The sequence below is a fragment of the Hippichthys cyanospilos genome, chromosome 21 (genome assembly GCF_059441005.1).
Source record: "Hippichthys cyanospilos isolate Australia breed blue-spotted pipefish chromosome 21, RoL_Hcya_1.0, whole genome shotgun sequence".
Taxonomy (NCBI): Eukaryota; Metazoa; Chordata; class Actinopteri; order Syngnathiformes; family Syngnathidae; genus Hippichthys; species Hippichthys cyanospilos.
Window position 1 is genome coordinate 6,570,835 of NC_142389.1, and position 19,284 is coordinate 6,590,118.

The window sequence follows — 19,284 nt, forward strand, 5'->3', positions numbered from 1 at the left end:
ACGTAATTCATAGTTTTCATCATATCTTTAAAGGGTTTGGCTACAAGAGCATTGAAAATAGAAGATACTAAATGAATTAATTACTTAGGTAATCCGTTGATTTAGGTAATCAAGTGCTAAAGTAATTGATAACTTGAATACTTAAAGTACATCATACGGTACATAAAGTAATCTAACCAAAAAATAATTGATTAGTTTAGGTACTAAAGTATTCGATTTATCTAGGGTTGGAAATTGATTAATTTTGATACAAACATACTAACAGTAATCAATTACATTAGGCTTTAAAGTACTAAACTAATTGATTAGTACTTAAGTACATAAAGGAATTGATTACTTAAAACTTAGTAATTGATTACCTAAAGGAATCCGTGACTTGAGTATCGATAGCTACCTAAAGTAATTACTTTAGGTATTTAAGTACGAAAAGTAAAAAAAAAAAAAAAAAACATAAAAACAGAGAGTAAGCAAAAATTTCTAAAAATCAGTGACTTTCAAACAAGGGTAACCCTGTGGGGGTAAATGAAGGCACTTTAGCGGATACAGGAGCGATTCACAGCATTTTCTTTTCAATTTAAGAGCAAATTAATTGGAACATGAAGCAACTCATTGCTATTCTTAAGAAGGCAAGCTTTCTTTTGATGTGGAAGAAAATTACCCCAAAATTGTCAAAATATCGCACAAGGGTTAATGTTAATGCTAGCAGGCTAATGTGGCTAACTGGTGCGCAACCATATGAGTGAATTTTCCCTGCTTGGTTTAAAAGATACAGTTTCCTTTTTTTTTTTTAACATTTAAAAAAATCGGTAACCGGCACAGACGCCATGTTGCTAAGGTCATTACGGTGTTACTCTGAGAGCGGCGTGGTCTCCAAACGCCTCAGAACCTCTGTTCCCGAGCGACCCGCCCGCCCGCGCTCAGCCATTAGCGTCCGTAACGGTTGCCGGAGGTCTTCCTCCATTTGCAGTGTAACCTTCAGGCCGGCTCAATCAGGCATCAATCGGGATGTTTGTATTTTTTTTTTCCCAAAGCCGAAGCGTGCCGCCATTATGTGGGAGGAGGCCGCAAACGCAAGCGGCTGGGTTCATATGTCACCAGAGAGGAAAATAAAAAAGGATTCTTATATACTGCTAGCATTAGCGACAAAGTCAGACTTTAGCGCCTTTGCTTCTCACGGGCACAATGGACGTGTTTTTCTGCTAACAAAAGCATGTTGTTGTCGCTGAAAGCTTAATTTAGTGTACACAAACATACTGAAGGACAAAGCGTTTATGCTTGTGCGTGTAAAGGTGCGCGCATATCAGCGAAAGAGTTTGCCTCACACTGAAATAAGCGTATTTATGTTAAACTGCGATTCGATTCAGTATTTTCTTTTCTTATTGTGGCAAAATATTTTTTAAAAGATTTTTCACACTTGTGTACCATATTTTATACTATTCATTTAACAATACAGCTCATAACCATAATGAAATCATATTTAATGTGTTCATACCTCTTAATATACATATATATTAGAGCTGTCAAGTGATTACATTTTTTAAATAATTAAATTTTCCATAATGTATCATAATAATGGACCATAATATATAGCAGATTTCATGTATTATATATTTACATCAAATTCAATGTACGTAGAACTTTAAAATGCCTTTTTTGCATCATCTTTAATGTGTATAGACTTCTAATGTGACATATTTATCAAATGTTTATAATTTTAACAGGAATGGGAGATTATATACCAGGTATCATTTCAAGGTATCAGTACTTGTACCCTGTTGCAATCAGGAACCAAGAATGACTAATTCAAAGAATACAACATTTTCATTAATTTGTTGTAGCTTTAAAAAAGAAATGCTATATGTGATTTATAGGTTTGTCTTGAAAGTATCTGTCAATTTTTTTTTCATGAAATGTTATGTTTCAAAAAAGTGGTATCGGTCCATGGTATTGGTATCTGTGACAGCTCAAGAATATTTATATACAGTGTCTTGTGCCCATATGTCTCTCTGTCTTTAAAAGTATTTTTAAAGGGAGGGGAGGGGTACAAAATTCCGAGTAGTCTCAGTACTTGATATCGGTATCTCAAGAATGGAGAAGCAGTACTGGTAGTCTGAAAAAGTGGTATCAAACATCTTTAAATTTGAATGTTTAAAACAGCTCTAATGTTCCATATCTACATTGCATTGTTATTATTATTAATGCACACAGAGTGTAAAATAAACAATGTTTCTATATTTCAACGCACGCATGAACACATGTCACTTTTGCGGCTTTCGTCGCCTCAAAGTCAAGTCCGCCGTCTGCGCGTCCGTCTGGTCAGCTAAGCACTCGGCCCCGACCGCTGACCCCCGACCCCTGACCCCACCCTCGCTCTCACTTGAACTTGAGACGTGACACCACAACGGGCCGGCTGGGCCTGGAAGATGAAGAAGAATGGCCCCCGTGACGCCTGGCTTGCATATGAATGGCTGGACGGGGGGCGGGGTCAACGCTGAGGGGAGGGTTGGGGTCAGGGGGTGAAGGGTGAGGGTTAACCCCCTCTCTAACCTACCCCAGCATCATACGCGCTAACTGACGAGCACACAAAGGCTGTGGTGCGGAGTGCTGGGGGGGCGCACACATGGGCAGGTGCACTATGCAAACACACACACACACAACCCATTTAATGTCAACACACACTTGAGTACACACACATCAATAATTGGTGTCTACTTTTTTTCTTACAAATTGGCTTGTGAGTTATATTCATGCTGTACTGACTAAAAGATTGGAGATTGGAAATGGAAATCAACCATACATTAGCCCTGATGTATTTATTAAAAAAAAAAAGCAAACAAGAGAAACTACAAATTAGCCGAGCTATGCAACCGAAACAAACATTAAACGTGGAATCGGAAATTAGCCCAGATATATGGAACATGGAGGACCAGAAATTAGACCATAGACTGGTACACTTTTGTACTTGCCATAAACTAGCCCATATATATGAAAAGAAAATGGGGATTATTGACAGGAAAACAAGTACCTGCAAAAACGTAGCCTAGATTATTAAAGACGGAGGCAGTTTGTGACATGAAGGACCAAAAATTAGCCGAGAAGATGCCAAATTGTTGCCAAATGTAGGACAAGATCAGTATATAGTATGCCAGATATTCAACCAGATAAATTAAAATGACTGGAGATTGTCGTCATATTTCGATAAATTCTTGCAAGAAATTAGCCGAGATTATGAAGATGGAAGGTTGTGTTAACGTAAAGGACCAGAAATGAACCCAGACATGAGAAAAGGCAGCAGATTATTGTAACATCGATTGTTGTCGCATGTCGGACAGGATCAATATTTCCCCAATATTGTGACTGGTTACGACATGAAGGATCAGAAATTGGCCTAGAAGGTTGTAGGTTGTTGTCACATGTAGGACAAGCTCAGTATTTGCCAGAAATTGTAGCCGGTTGTGACATGAGGGACCAGAAATTAGCCCAGAAGATGATAGATTGTCGTCACATGTCGAACAAAATCAATATTTGCCAGATATTGCGGCTGGTTGCGACGTGAAGGACCAGAAATCAGCCCAGAAGATGGTAGATTGTTGTCACATGTAGGACAAGCTCAGTATTTGCTAGAATTTGTGGCTGGTTGTGGTATGAAGGACCAGAAATGAGCCCAGGTAGCCCGAGGCTAGCACTTGCGCTAAGCTAAATGGCCGAGGTTCTGTCAGCCCGCCGTTGACGGCGATAGCAGCACAGGTTCCGAACCCGACTCGTGTAAACCGCAGAGACCGTCCGGCGAGATACATTGTGGGGGAGAATTGGGCAAGTGGAGGGGGGGCCGAGACCATGAGGCTACCGGGACCCTTTCAAACCCCCCAGAGAGAGCACAGAGGGACTGAGTGCTGGGCCTAAATGCAGAATCTTCTTAGAGCCGACCCCCGAGGGAACGCTGACACGGGGGCCATTTTACTGGAAGAGAATCGTGCTGCCAAGCGAACGGTGTGTTTACCATATTCATACCACTTCTTTACCGAAAGAGGGGGGGGTGTCACCTGTCCTATTTTGCCGCACCGGCTCGCACGGCCGCTCAAACCCCGAGGGGGAACCATTAAAGGCAACTGTGCGCATTCTCATCCTCATAACCCCTCGCCCCCCCCCCTCCCCCCACACACACACCCGTTCCCTCACTGAGTGTCCCTTCAAGCCTTTTTTCATATCTCGACTTTCTTATTCCTTTCAGCTCCACGCTAATAAACGTCAAGACTTTTGAAACCAGTGTGAACAAGTGAATTTGTGAAGAGTGAACTCCAAAAAGCGGCGCCTTGATTTAAAGATGCCTCGATATTACATTGCACACATTCTAGCGTCAGATAACCTAGAAAATCAAAACGCACATGTAGAAAAAAAATGTTAGCCGTGAACCCATATGTGTTTTTGTTTGTTTGTTTGTTTTTGATTAGAGGTGATAGCGATTATAAGCGGTCAAGAATGCCAATCACCAATATCTGGAGCCATTTTTTAAGAAAAAAAAGGGGAAAAAGATAGAAAAATACAACTTCCAACTTTTTAAAAACGTCTTAAAGCAGCGGCGTCCGAACTTTTTTCTTGTCGAGTCGCATACAGAAAAGTATAAAAGCGTAAGGGCCACGTTATTTTCTTTTTAACTAATGAAACATGGTAAAAAACAATCAAGCAAAGCGCACATTGTCTATTTCCGGGCCATGAGTTTGACACTTGTGTTCTAAACACTAAATAGTCCCTACTTTGTGGAGACCTATGTTGAAAAAAGCCCCAAAACAAACAAAATTTGATTTTCTTAAACAGTTATTATTGTTTTTGCAGGTTTTCTTACATGCTACTGGCCAGTACTGTATATAAACTGAATTTATGATTCATGTATATTCTGTTTTATTTTTAATTGGGAGTCATCGATAAATAAATCAATAGATTAGTTGAAATAATCCTTAATTGCAGTCCGTGTTTATTGTAATAGAGGTTTATTTATTACTTGGAGAACCAAGGCAATATCGCCTGTCTCACTTGATCTGAAAAATGTGTATGTGTGTGGGTGTGATCAGATCCTTTCCATTCACGGACCTTGATGAAAGATGTGCAGCGGCGTACGAAACAGCCGCTGCTAACAGCCGCCGCGGGACAGATTGATGTCAAACGTGCCGTTACATGTCAACGTCAATCCATGGGTGTGAGCGTGTTCACGTAAACCAGTAGAAGCGGGGATCATGGCTTCATTACCTCAAAAACTCCATGTGAATTGTAAAAAAAATAAATAAATATTAGAGTGTGTTTTAAATCACGCTAAAATCACGTCAAAGACACCCCGGGGACTTGCAAGCGCCTGAGTGTTAAAGCTCATACTCAGTACTTCGCTTGCATCCATTTTTTTTTCCATTTCAGAATAAACCATAAACCCGAGTCCCCTGTTAATCAGTGTAGAATGACAGTCCCCTGATAGCCTGGTAAACGTGTTAAAACGTGTGAGTGCCGCCGGCGTTAGCGAGAGGGCGCTAAGGCGAGCTAGCGGATTGGCGGGGAGGTTAAAGTGACGAGTCAAAGTCACGAGGAGATTGAGACGCGGCGGGAAGAGGACGAAGGATGGCGAGCTGTGCTACAACAGATTCATTTCATTTGTGGTAAAGAAGCGGCGGATAATAAAAGAGGATAAAAAACGGAGGTGGAGGAGGAGGAGGAGGAGGAGGAGGGAGGATGGTGATAAGGAGGAAAGCTGGGAGCCAGTTTTCCTGCTTTATCTGATGGGGATAATGTGTGCGTGTGATAGTCTGTGTGTGTGCGTACGTGTGTGTGAGAGGGGTTAAGTTGCGATTTTAAATCAGGGAGATGGAGAAAAAAAAACATCACTAGAAGGCAGCCCCCCCCTCCTCTTTCCTAAAATTCACTTTTGTCAACGCATACCTTTCAAAATTAGCATTATGACATTCAATCCCAAAGACATATTTCTATGTTTTGATTTCAAATTCTCACTTTTTTGTTTCATCAGAGGGAAGGACTGTTGAGATGTTTCAGATGCTACAATATATATATATATATATATATATATATATATATATATACACACACACACACTGTAGTGCAGAAAACTTTTTGCTGTCTCTCAAATGACCTATTTCACTATTTTCAAATGACATATACTAAAGAATGTAATAAGGTAGAATCTTACTTTCTTCTTCTCAGTAAAGAATGGAATCCAATCTTTCGTATGGTACTGCCGATGTGTACATAGTCATACAATACAATAGTCTGTCGGCCTTGAAACATGTGTCAAAATGTTTGAAGTCGGCTGGAACTGTAGGGGTTGTCTTTTCAGATAACGCTTGGCACTGAAAGAGTTAAGCACTCAATCAATTACTTTAGGTAATGAAGTACCAATGTAATTGGGTACTTTAAGTTGATATCTAATAAAGAGCAAATTACTTTGGGTAATTAATTGTTGCAGGACTTATTTTGGTAGGTATTTAATTAATAAAGTAAATGATTATTTAAGGTACTAAGGTCTTTAATTACTTGGGTACTACATTCATTTAGAAACAGGATTTTTTTTAGACCCTTCTTCAGACAAACATTTTGAAATATTTTGGAAATAATACACGCATATCTGGGATAAATTATCTGGAGAAAAAAAATTAAGTAAAAATACGTATTTGGGATTTAATGATTTTATTGTGTGATTTTTATTTTTTTTGGTTGTTTTATACACACATATGATGATGTTAAGCCTAACACTATAGGTGGCTTCACATAAATTGATAACAGTCCTCTAGGGCAAAAAATATATTTTATTATTCATTTAAATTGGACATATTTTAGAGATTTTAAAATAAATCGATTAATCGTTCAGTCACAAATGATCAAATTAATCAACAAATATTACAAAAAATAGTGGTTCTAAAATGGGGGTATGTGAGATATTAATTGACTTTGTGCAGGTATAAATTTAAATTACTGCTGTACAAGAAGAACAGTGCATTACTCTTTTCAAATTAAGAATAAATGAACTGGAAAGTGAAGAAGCTTATTACTAAATAGTCTTATAGTGACTCCTTTGTAAAATATCGTACGTTACTATTTTGTTAAGTTTTATCCGGATACACGTAGTCATTAATGACAGAATTTTGAGCCACGAATCCACAAGATGAAAACAACGTAATGATAAAGCGTCACTTCACCTTTTGACACAGTTTGGGACAATTTGTGTTTATGGGATGTTTCATGAATGTGAGTGGTGTGTATGTGTCTCTGTGTGAGGTTAGTTGAGCAGATTGAAGCACTAAGCAGAGCACTCCAATTTATTGAAAATATTGTCCTCCCCCCCCGTGCCCCCAAAACACACACTAAGCACTCTCTTCCATCTTCCATTGTTGTCACTTGTTTCTTTTCATACATACACCCATGTGGGCCCCGCCTCTCACATTTATACACCCCCCCATTTGACTATTTGATATTAAATTTTTCACACACACAAAAAAACCCTTCAGTCATCCTCGCCTGTATGGGGGGGGTCAAGCTAAGCAAGGACAAGGTGCCCCCCTTCCCTCTCTACCCCTCATTAGCATAAATCCTGTTCGCTAAATTAAATTGGGGGGTTGAAGTAGCCCCTCATCGGCCCCCGAAACAGAACTGACCAGCGGCCAATGGGACACAAAGGATCCAATTGGACTAACCGCCACATGTGGCATCTGACTTGATTAGCGCACACAAAAAGGAAATGAGGACATTTTCTCCATTTTCCTTCACCCGTTGCTAATTCGAGGCAAGTGACGGTGAACGACATTTCACTTTTTCTGATTTATATAAGATTTAATATACGAAATGATACAACTCATGACCGCAATTTTTTTTTTTTAAATCGCTTTATTAGCTAGTTAGAATTGGCGATTTTAACAAAGACGTAAACAGTGTTAAACTATATGTTTTGAGCAATATGCGTCAAACTTGTGGCAGTTACTCAGTGGGTAGTTAAATAAACCACACAACTTTGACCAGCTAGCTTGGCCCTAACACAACTTGTGTTATTCCATCTGTTTTGCTTATGGATCGTCCCACATAAAGTTGTGACACGAATGACATTGTACATTTGCATAAAACCTAACAAAATGAAGGCAAAGGTTTCACAAATGAGTCACTCTTACAAAATGTAGCGATGAATTGCTTCATGTTCCAATTCATTTGCACTTAATTTGAAAGGAAAAATGTACTGTTACTCCCCAGGGTATTGAAAACTATAGAGTAGGAGTCGCTGACACTTGCAAAACCCTTGTTAAAATTTTACCCAATTTGAAAACTGCAACACCAAACAGGGCACCAGAATTGGCTTGAAAGGATTTCAAAATAAAAGTACTAACGGAGAGAGAGACCATTTTAAGTTCTCGTTTGAATAAAAACTGTATGTTTTTGTGAGGACATTCATTTGTAAATGTAACGACTGCGTTTTCACCACTGCGTTATATTAAAGCAGTGTCCACACAAACATGCAAACACACTATTTTTATTTATTTTTCTAAACACATCAGAGAAAATTTGAGCATGTGCATCCTGCGGCGTCATCTCACGCACACGGCGAAAAGCCCGGCGGGGGACCGGACAACGGCTTCATTACGGCAGACCCCATGAGGAGGTCCAGCAGGCGATCTGCTATGCGAGCTAACAACGTCAACAACAACAAGTGAGCGCACCTCTGAACGATGCACGTTAAACTCAACAGTCAACGAGCGGATTTGTCTTTGTGGCGCCACAATGTGTGCAAAGTGAGCGGAAGAGAGGTGTCGCGGATAAGGACAGGTCGCCGGGGAAGACTTCCAGACGACATAGCGGCGGTGATCTGGGATTAGCGGCGTAAGACGCTTATCGTTTAACCAGCTCCGACTGCAGAATTTAAGGGGTGAAAAAAATATTAATCTGGGAAAAGGGGGTGCGCGGGTGGAGAAAGCAGTTTACGTGCGCACCTCTGGGATTTTCACCAAGAAGTCATTATGGTTTTAGCCGATCTACAGAATTAGATCGAAAGTACACTTGTATCTCGATGTGCAAAAACCTGAACTTCGGAATTTTATCAAGAAAATGTCCTACAAGATTTACCAAACAACATAAAGACACCCAGACAAAAAATAGAACTAAAATAAAATATTAAAAAATAAATGTGTCCAAATGCGCCGCAAACTGTCCCTCCTGAATGCCTTATGAGTTAGATTAGGATTAGTTAGATCATGGATGAGCCTAAACCCCTCTAGATCCTAGCTAGCTAGCTAACTACGAAGGTATCTAAACATTAACTTTTTAACTAGCTAACTACTACCTGAATAATCAACCATTAACATTATTTACTGAGCTAACTACCTGCTGTGGGTAACCACCTACTAGTTCTTTTCCTAGCTAGCTAGCTATTAAACTGTCGGTACTGTCTACTAATTTTACAACTAGCTAGCTAACTACCAAGGTAAGTATTGACAATGTTTTTAACTATCTAGCTGTAGGTGACCATCTACTAAGATTTTTGAAAACAAGCGGGCCAACTACTAAGATAAATATCGACTAACTGTTCTACCAAGCTAACTACTTACTTTGGGTAACCAACTACAAACCTTTTAACTAGCTAGCTACCCATCAAACTGTAAGTACTGTACAATTAATTTTAACTTAATTATTGAGCTATTTTTTTTTTTAACTAACGAGTAAACCACCTACAAAATTTTTAACTAGCTAGTTTTCTAATTCCCGAGGTACCTAACACCAGTACCAACTTCTTAACCAGTTAACTACTTCCGGGGACCCATCTACTACCTGTTCCACTAGCTAGCTAATATTCAATCGCAATTTGGTTGTATGACAATTAAAAATGTATTTCCGTGATATACAGAAAACCTTCAACTGTATTTCAGCGCCTTACGACTGGCCCTAGATGTCTTGCAGATGCAATGTGGGAAAGTTTGCCTCGAAAATCATGCGGCCTATTGTCGTCTATAAGAAAACTGACATTTGTGCTTTCTATACAGCTTGGATGTTGTCCAGGAATGCCACGACACGCATGCACAAACACGCCGAGCGAGTTCGATTTGGGCGTCGCATCGATGCTAAATCAAAAAAATGTGGCCCCCTGTGGCCGGGAGGGGGTCATTATCTGGCGGGGGTCCGGCGCAACAGGGGGGGAAGTAAATAAGTACAAGGTTACACGCACGGATAGCACAAAAGGCAGCAAATGACGGCGGCTAACGCACACTTGCACGTAATTGTCAATCACGCACACACACACCAGGGCATACAAATATAGCCTGAGTGCAGCCAATTTAGTCGCTAATGCTTTCGGCGCCCATCAAGACAAAGATGGCCGCTGTGTGAGAGTTTGTGTGTGTTTGTGCGTGTGAGTGTTTACCTTGACTCCGTCGCTTACGTGTTTGTGTGTCTAATGGGCAACCGATGTTTCCACGGTAACAGCGGAGGTGAAGCTGAGTTCAAACGCAAACAGCAGGTAGCGGCCATATTGTCAAATGGTGTGCGACCTTTATGATATTTGACGACACATTTATATTAGGGGGCAAACGTGTGATTTCAACACGCCTACACGGTTGGTTCATTTTTCTTTTAAAAACTACATATACAGTATATATACAGTATATATATATTTATATATATATTTATATATATATACATTAGGGCTGTGAATGTCCCTGGCGGAGACAAAAATGGACTTTTGTGCAGTTTTACTTTAAAAAGTTGCCTAATAGCACAATAAATTCATTTAGTTCAATTAATGTACATCTTTGTACGTCAATAGCCTGCTCAAGTTAACTTTTTTTTTTTTTTTAAAGAAAAGAAACAGCCTGTAACATAGTGTTTTTCACTGGTTGTAGATTATGGGAAAAGAAACTTAGATCAAAGAAAGCTATTAAAAAAGTATTTGAAACCAAATGTTTTATTCATTTTATTTCGTGATTTTACAAATATTAAAAAAAGTATTAATCTCGATTAACAAAATATATATTTTTTTAAATATAATTATTTATATATAATATATACTATTTTATAATGCATGTTTTACAATCAAAGACAGCTATCTCAACAGTCTTCGAAACAAAGTTTTTCTTTAATTATTAGATTTTACACAAGTAACTAATTTTAAAAATGTTATTAATCTGGATTAAGTATGGAAAATGTGTGATTAATTCAAAAATATAATTGCTTGACAGCTCTTTATATTTTTCTTTACATCAGCGTTACAATAATCCTAAGTAACAAACTGTGATTTGTATCTCAATCAAATCGATTACTGGTACTTTCCTCGAACCTAACCAACTTTTACACTTATTACTATTAAAAGTGATCCCACTTTTTCCAATAGTTTTTTTTCTCCATAATTTCCTGTGTAAAATGTAACGTTGCATATAGACTAAAAACAACCCAAAGTGCAACAAATGAGGTAAAACAACTCGTGTGTGTGTGTGTGCGTGTGTGTGTGTGTGTGTTTGCGGACTTTCTTCGCAGGGCATCCTATGTGGGTGTGTGTGTGTGTGTGTGTAGCCCGGCATGGGCGTGAGGCAGCTTAACGCAATAAAGCATGCTGTATTGACATCTGTGTTGTGTCTATTGATTCCCCATTATGGAGCTAACAAACCCGCCCGGACGCTTTGTCATTGGCAATCACGTTAGCGCCGCGGCTCGCCAACGACGCCGCCCCCCCTTTTTAAAATCTGATCCATACACGAGCACATTCCTTCACATCCATGGCACGCACACACAGTGGCGGCAGGAGGCAAGTCAATGGTGCTGATCAATAGCCGCGGAAGGTTAAAACCAATCACACAATGGGCCGCTGCGAGCGGCTTCCAGATAAACCGCGCATGTGACCTTAACGTGCAATTATTGAATCGTCAACCTGCGTGCATCCACCACATTTCCACGCGAAACACAAAGCCCACAAACACACACACACACACACAAAGCGACACTTAAGCTTAAAGGCAGTTTTAGCGACTATACCTGTTAGGCAAAATATTGGCTGCGGTACTTTGACTTACTGCTACCTTGACTCAATATTGTCATTTATCAAATAAGTTTTACATTATTAAACGTAAGTGAAAAGCAATTTGTCCATTTCAGTCCCAGAAAAAAAAACACAGGTAAATTTCATTTTCAAGAAAGATAATAGAAAATCATGAAAGATACTTAAAAGAGAATGTAAGTAAGAAATAAAGAATAAACCACAAATAAGTCAAGGCATTAGTGTACTCAAGACTCAAAATCATCTAAAACAATGTTTCTATATTTTAACTAGCTTTTAACAAGCTAACTGGCTAACTAACCTTCAACTTACTTTTTAACTACCGATTACAAATATTGTAACTGGCTAACACAAGCTAACACAAACTAGCTGCAAAGCTTCGGTTTTCATACAGAGCATTTCAAAAACCGATTGCTTCATGTACATTACAAATGAACAAAATCTCACCATCTACCAATTGCATTTGTAAGTTAGTAGCGGTTTGTTAGAAGCTATCTAGCTAGCTAACTACCTGGGTATCTACAAATGAAGTAGCCCAGGTTCACTTAACTAATTTAACAAACTAGCTAGCTAGCTTATTGACGTCACAATTCTGATGAATGTGACTGATAACATTCCAGATGCTCGCAGGTACACAGATTAACAACCTGCCACACATTTTAATCTTTGGCCATACTCTTAACGTCGCTGCTTATTTGAAAAAGTTCATTTTTTTGTTTCATAAACGTACTGAGAAATGTTAATTTTTTTCATTTGTGCAACGGTTTTTCACACATTTTGGTACTGCCATTTCCTGTGAAATGGCAGTGTACTTTGTTCAACCTTTTGTTTGCTTGTAATATACAGAAACGAATACAAAGAAACCTTGAAATGTTCTGAATCAAATTCTAGCTTTCTAGCTAATCTATGTGCCAATGGCAGGTAAGACAAAACATCCAATTCCTAAATGGTCATGTTATTTGAACGGTACCTTTTCCGTCATTTTTGAATTTTTAAGTGCTAAAACCAGTTCAGACTAACCAGAATGACCTTTTAAAAATATACGTTTACGTTCTCTGATTAACTTGTGTAATGTAGTGTGATTAAAACACATTTTAGAGGCAAAGCATCTTTTTTTTTTACTCTCTATCTTGAATGCTCCCTTAATATTCTGGAGACTGTTATTGAGGAATACGTCTTTATAAACTAGTAAAAGTGGGTACTGACAGACAAATCCAGGAAGACACCGAGACACATCCATACACACGTCAAAGCCAATTAGTTCGGACCTTTGCTTAGGCGGTTTGGTCCAGACACCAGCACCCCCCTCCTGGGCACAGCGAGGTAAAACTCCAGGGTGTGAGAGGGAGGTTGTTATCCGACAACACAAACCATTATGTGCCTGTGTGTGTGTGTTTGGAACTTCCCCCAAAAAGTTTCACTAAAAAAAAAACGAAGTCTTCGGTCAGTGTGTCTCACCACTTCCTGTCAGACGCCAGATGACAGCCGCCGCAAATGAAAAGAATCTTCGGATAACGAGCCCAGGGACGTTGTATACAATTTTGCACCCCCCCCTCAAAAAAAAAAAAAAAAAAAAACTATCAGTACATTGGTATCAGTGACCAAGCTAATAGCTACGAAAATTTCCAGATCTTTTGGGGCCTGAATAAAATGTCCGGGCTATAGTTCCTATCAGTTACTCAGCATAGTTACAAGTTATTAGATTAGCTCGCAAGCTAGCAAGTGGCTAGCGCCTCTCGCTAGTAAATACTCCTTAAGCCAGCCAGAGGTGTCCAAATTTTTCAGTTGAGGGCTACATACATTCAATAGTAAGATGTAAGGGCCGTGTATGCATTTTTTAAAAATATATTAGTTTAACTTATTAATCACAGTAAAAAAATTTAAAAAATAGCCACATGCAGGACAGGCATTCTGTTCAGGGCGATTATGTGATTTTTTTTTTTTCCACACTTCTAACAGGTTCAAACTTTTTTATTATTTTTTTTTCATAAAATGTATTTTTAGTGAGTGCTACAAGCCACACGAATTTAAAGTTCTTTTGGAGAACTCAGGCCGTAGTTTGGCCACCACTGCTCTAAGGGGATATATTTTTCTAAAATCTATAAAAAGAAGCTTGCAAAACAAAACAAACAAATAAAACAGCCAACCATTTTCATGTATTTCAAGCACTTGAGGGCACAGAAAAGGGCTTGTTTTTTAGTGATTTGCAAGGTACACTTCATACGGATAAAATAGGTGGTAATCCTTTTTAGCAAATTTTGTTGTCCTCTTTTAGAGATCTTCAGATTTCTAATTACATGAATCCAATTTACCATTTTTGTCTTTATTTTTAAACTAAGTAAAAGAAAATGAAAAAGACAACATTCATAACATATTTTGTTTTTGATTATTGAATTATTATTTTTGAAATCGACTTTATTTTTGGATAACCCAAGAAAAACCTTAAAACGAATTTGACTTGGGGTTATTTTTTTGAGAGGATTTGAAATGTTTTCTCTATTTTTTCAAAGAAAAAAAAAGATGCTACCATAATGATGAATAGTGGTCTTAGGTGGTCCTAGGTTTATGATGTTTTAAAGTCTCCAAAGGAACTAGTATACGTTCAACATTTCTACTTTTCCCCTTTCTTGTTCCGTGCTCTGTGAAGCACTTCATGTTGTTTTTTAAGTATAAAAAAAGGTGCTTTATAAATAAAGTATTGATCAATTTATCGAATTTCACTCGTAGGGGTAGCGCCCCGCGGCGAGAAAAATAAAAAAACTGTTGAGTAAACTCAGTAGGAGAACACGGAAAAGGACCGGAATCATGATGAATCGCAGCCCGTTGGAAAGGCGGTGAGGAGGCGACGCGACCCCAGACCGGGCTGAGCCCGGGCCGAGCCGAGAAAAACCCGGTAAGCCGAGTTCGCGCTAGCGTCAGCCGGCTTGGTATTTGGTCGTGGCGCATCAACGCCGATGGGGGTGTTAAGAGCGCGAGCCGGTGCCAGGTCGCAGGCAATCACACAGATGCGACGACGCGGTCAAAGGTGTCGATCGCAGCCGGCCGGACTCGCGGCTAACAGACTTAGCTAAAGTGGCTTACGGGGGCCCGGCTAGGACCGCGGCGGGCAAATCCAATTCTACGTGGGCTGGGGAGACGAGACAAGCGGCGAGGGGGTTTGTTTTTTCGACCGGCGGGGTTTTGGAGTCCAACGAAAGCAGAGCGCCGGCGAGGATTGGCGCTTGTCAAGTCTCCGGAGAGACCACATGAGACAAAGAGCAGACGAGGATGAGGAGGGATGAGCGCCTCACCTTTTCATCCGCACTTTTTAGCTAGCGTGTTAGCGCAAGCCTCTACTGAAACAAATTGAAAAGGTAAAATATGGATGTTTGATACCACGTTTTTTCCACCGATTCCACTCAGCTCCTGACTAGTCACAGATACTGAGTACCATCTAAGAGTGGGTTGTCCAAACATTTTTGTTTGAGGACCACGTAGGAAAAAATCTGCAGGATGCTTGAGCCACCTTAACAATTCTTTTGCGTTCATTTATGAAAGATACTAAAATCAAGCAAGCAATTAAGCGTAACAGCTCGTATTTTCTTAGGTTGCATTATTTTCAATAAAAGAAACAAGCGGACTGAACCAACGTCCGAGTCCATCCTTGTTCACGCACAGGAATATCACTAAAACGAAGAGGATCATGTCAAAGTTACGATGTCACCGGTGGCACCGGTTAGAGAACACGGAAAGATATTCCATTTTACTCGTTTATTAATTGTGGTCTTTTGGCATTTATGAACAATTATAATCTTGGTGAAACACGGATGCTGCGCAACTCTGGGTATTTATGGTAAAATGAACTAGAGGTGCGTCACGAGGAAAAGGATAAAAAACTGCTTCGAGCGCATTCAACGTTACATTGTTGAGGCGTTCCCTTTAGTAAGATGAGATTTATTCTGTTTTGCTAGGTCTTATAGTATTTAGTGTATTTTCTGTGATACCAACACCGAAGCTGCCATAGTAAACAAACTTCCCATCCGGTATGTCTTCATCCCTGCTGATAGTGTAACGCAGAGGTGCCCAATAAAGCTCAGCTCTTTTAAAGTAAAAAAGTAAAATAAGCCAAACAGCATAAAAATCTGTTTAGCTGTGTAATATGTGGAAAAGAATCTCTCCACTGACTTACCTTGGGGGCTGACCAGCTCTTTCTGCACCAATCCATTTTTAACAAACTACGCTGAAATGAATCTAACTTCTTTTCACCTGTTATTGGCTAAAAACTTTCAAGAGACATAATGCGCCTGGCAACTGAAAAAAAGAGGTCACAGTTTGAGCATTCACGAGAGTTAATCGCAAATATTGTTATAATCACGTTGTTGAAATAATATCTGTCAATCAAAAGTGAAGGGTTGCGATGTTTGTACATGAGGCGTCATTAGCTTGATGCAGATGTACCTAATAAAGTGCCCAAAGTCATCCTCTCTCCCTGTTAGCAAACACGCCTCATTCATTATTCAGCTTTTCTTTGACTTTCATTTCTTAAAGCGTCGACAAAGTGACCCCCCCAGCACCTGACCCGCCTACTACACCCCCCACCCCAAACAGCGATTACGCGCTGCCCGTCAAGCGTCCACTAGCCCCACTCATTAAACCCGCCGCCATTTTTTCTCCTGCCGCTGACACCTACTTAAGGTGATAGGCTGAATTACCCCAACCCCCCCTCCCTAAATCCACCAGCAACACCCCCTCCAACAGACACACGCTGAACCCTGTCCCACCCCCACAGCAGCCATTAGATATTTCCGCCTGGATGGACTGAGCCAGCGTAGTGGGGATGGGGACAGTGTTGGGGGGCGGGTGGGCACCTTCACCCCCAGTCTTACTCAAACACACACACACACACGTAAAAATAAATTAGGAATAAGAGAGTGGTGGGGCAAAACTAAATAAAATCTAGTGGAATGCTATACAAAAAAAGTGGGAAACAAATCTTCTGAATAGAATAAAAAAAAAAGTGTGAAAAACTTGACTAAAATATGTATTAGAAATGATACCTATAGTGGGGGAGATTTTGGATTTTGTACCCAAAAAAAGAAAAATCACGGGTTATTAGTTTAAAATAAAAATAAATTAAAATAAAAATCAAAATTAATAGATATGAATCAAAAATTGATGGATTGAATTGGTTGTTTTTGTAGTAGTTTTTTTGGGGGGGCGGCGGCTACAAAAATTTGGAGAAAAAAAATCCTAAAAAAGAACTGCATTTTTTTTGGAGTGACTTAAAACATGGAATTTTTTTAACCTACAAAACAAATAAAACATTTTTTTTTCTAATCTAATGAATGGTGATTAATAAATAAATAAATGATTAAATTGCTTATCTCTGCAGGATTCTGTAGGAAATTAATCTTACTTTTTTTTAATTATCTAAAATAAACTTTTTTATAGTGTGACTAAAATTGGTATTTTTCCCTTTTCCAAATAAATTAATGTTTACTGAAAAATATTCTCAAATATTTCAAAAAAAGAATAGACAACGATAATAGGCGGAGGCAGGTTGAGAATTTGGTGCAACTTTGTACCCCCCCCCCCAAAAAAAAAATCCTACAATTAGTGAAAAATATTATTACATTAGCCCCAAAAATGTTTGTTTTTCAAATTTATTCAATTGTGATTAAAAGAATGATTTTATTTGTTTAAAAATAAACAATAATTAAAAAAAATCATAATAAATAAAATAAATAAAAAGGTGCATTTGTCCTGGACGTAGGTATTTATTTTTTACACTACCAAAAGAATGAACAGTTCATTTAAAAATGATACTTATTGTGACAGGAGGCAGGTGTACTTAGAATTTGCTAGGATTTTGTACGCCCCCCCCCCCAAAAAAAAAAAAAAAAAATCACGACAATAAGTGTAAAATAGTTTTCACCAAAACCAAATACCTTTGACCAACTAGTTTTATGAATTCAACTAAAGATGATTAGAAACTGGTGGTGTTGGTTGTGTCAGATTTTTTTTTTTTTTTTTTTACAAAAAACAATTAAAAAAATCCTTGCGAAAAACTGCAATTTTTCCCATAACAGTTTATTAGTATGCACTAATACCTTAAAAAAGATACTAATACTGTGTGAAGAATTTAATAATTTTTGTAAAAAAGCAGTTGAATTTGAGGAAATTTTGGGGGGCAATGACCCCAACAAACACATGCACATTTTTTTTTTTTTTTTAATGGATGAGTATTTCTCATAAAATATGCCTCAAAAACAATAGCGAACTGATCTCAGAATATGACAATGAAGTGGCGACTCTAGAGTTTCACAATCACAATCAAATTTTCACAATCAAACACACACTTTTCACACAAGCGAGCAACGTTTTATAGGTGTACGGGTGAAAACAGGAGGAAGTACCCGACCATAAAACTCCACATTCAGTCATAAACACACTATGAGCTTCTACATGATATCATTCGCTCGCCTCCAAGCTTTCCCAGAGCCCGATCAATAGCCACTAATCAATACATGACCATGAACCTGACTTGTGGAATGAGTCAAAACACGGACATAATATGCTAACCAAATGCTAATATGCTCCAAATGAAGTGAGGAATGTGTTGTACTTTGATAAATAAATGATAAATCCCCTCTATGATTCATTCACCTGCTTGTGAATTCTACAAACAGTACAGTAGAAAGGGAAAACTTTTGATTTATAATTCAGGAGGATTTCAATACAGGGTGGAAAAAAATACGACAATTTTCTTCAAATTTCTCATTCATCTTGCCAGTACATTTTTGGGTTTTGTTAGCTGTTGTGGAGTGTTTTTTTGGATAGGTTTTCTTCAAGGCAACAAAATGAATATAGTCCTTTTTTTTTTTTTTTTTATTTGTCCCGAGTGCGAGACTTACCGGGGCTGGACCGCGGAGCCAGCGAGGACTTGAGTCTCCAGGCGCTGAAGTCGGACGCAGTTCTCTGAAAGACCAAGGGCAGCGGCAGGGGGACAAACATGGTCCTCCGTCGACCTGGGACCTCTTCTTTGCTCCTTTCTTTTTTTTGTGGGGGGGTGTCCTCCTCTCACCTTTTTATTTGTGCCTCCTAGCTTCTGTCCAAACCAACAAAAAAACAAATGGAGTGTGGGTTTTTTGGTTTGCTTGATAGGGTCTTTTTTATTTTTTGGGTTCTTTTGTTTTTTCCTCTTTGGCGGTGACAACTAAAGCTGAGAGGGGGGGCGCAGGTGAGGCGCTAATCTCCCGATCGTAACCACGGCATGGCGGCTCCCC

At 39.0% G+C, this 19,284-nt stretch overlaps 1 protein-coding gene across 1 annotated transcript in view; it reads right to left on the minus strand.

Moving 5' to 3' along the window:
- LOC148406377 (uncharacterized) overlaps positions 1-19,041 on the minus strand; it is a 43,191-nt gene extending 24,150 nt beyond the window's left edge. The window contains exon 1 of the mRNA XM_088404993.1: positions 18,913-19,041. Coding sequence (XP_088261119.1) covers positions 18,913-19,012 — 100 coding nt within the window. The 5' untranslated portion in view covers positions 19,013-19,041. The remainder of the gene's footprint in view (positions 1-18,912) is intronic.
- Positions 19,042-19,284: the final 243 nt, after the last annotated feature.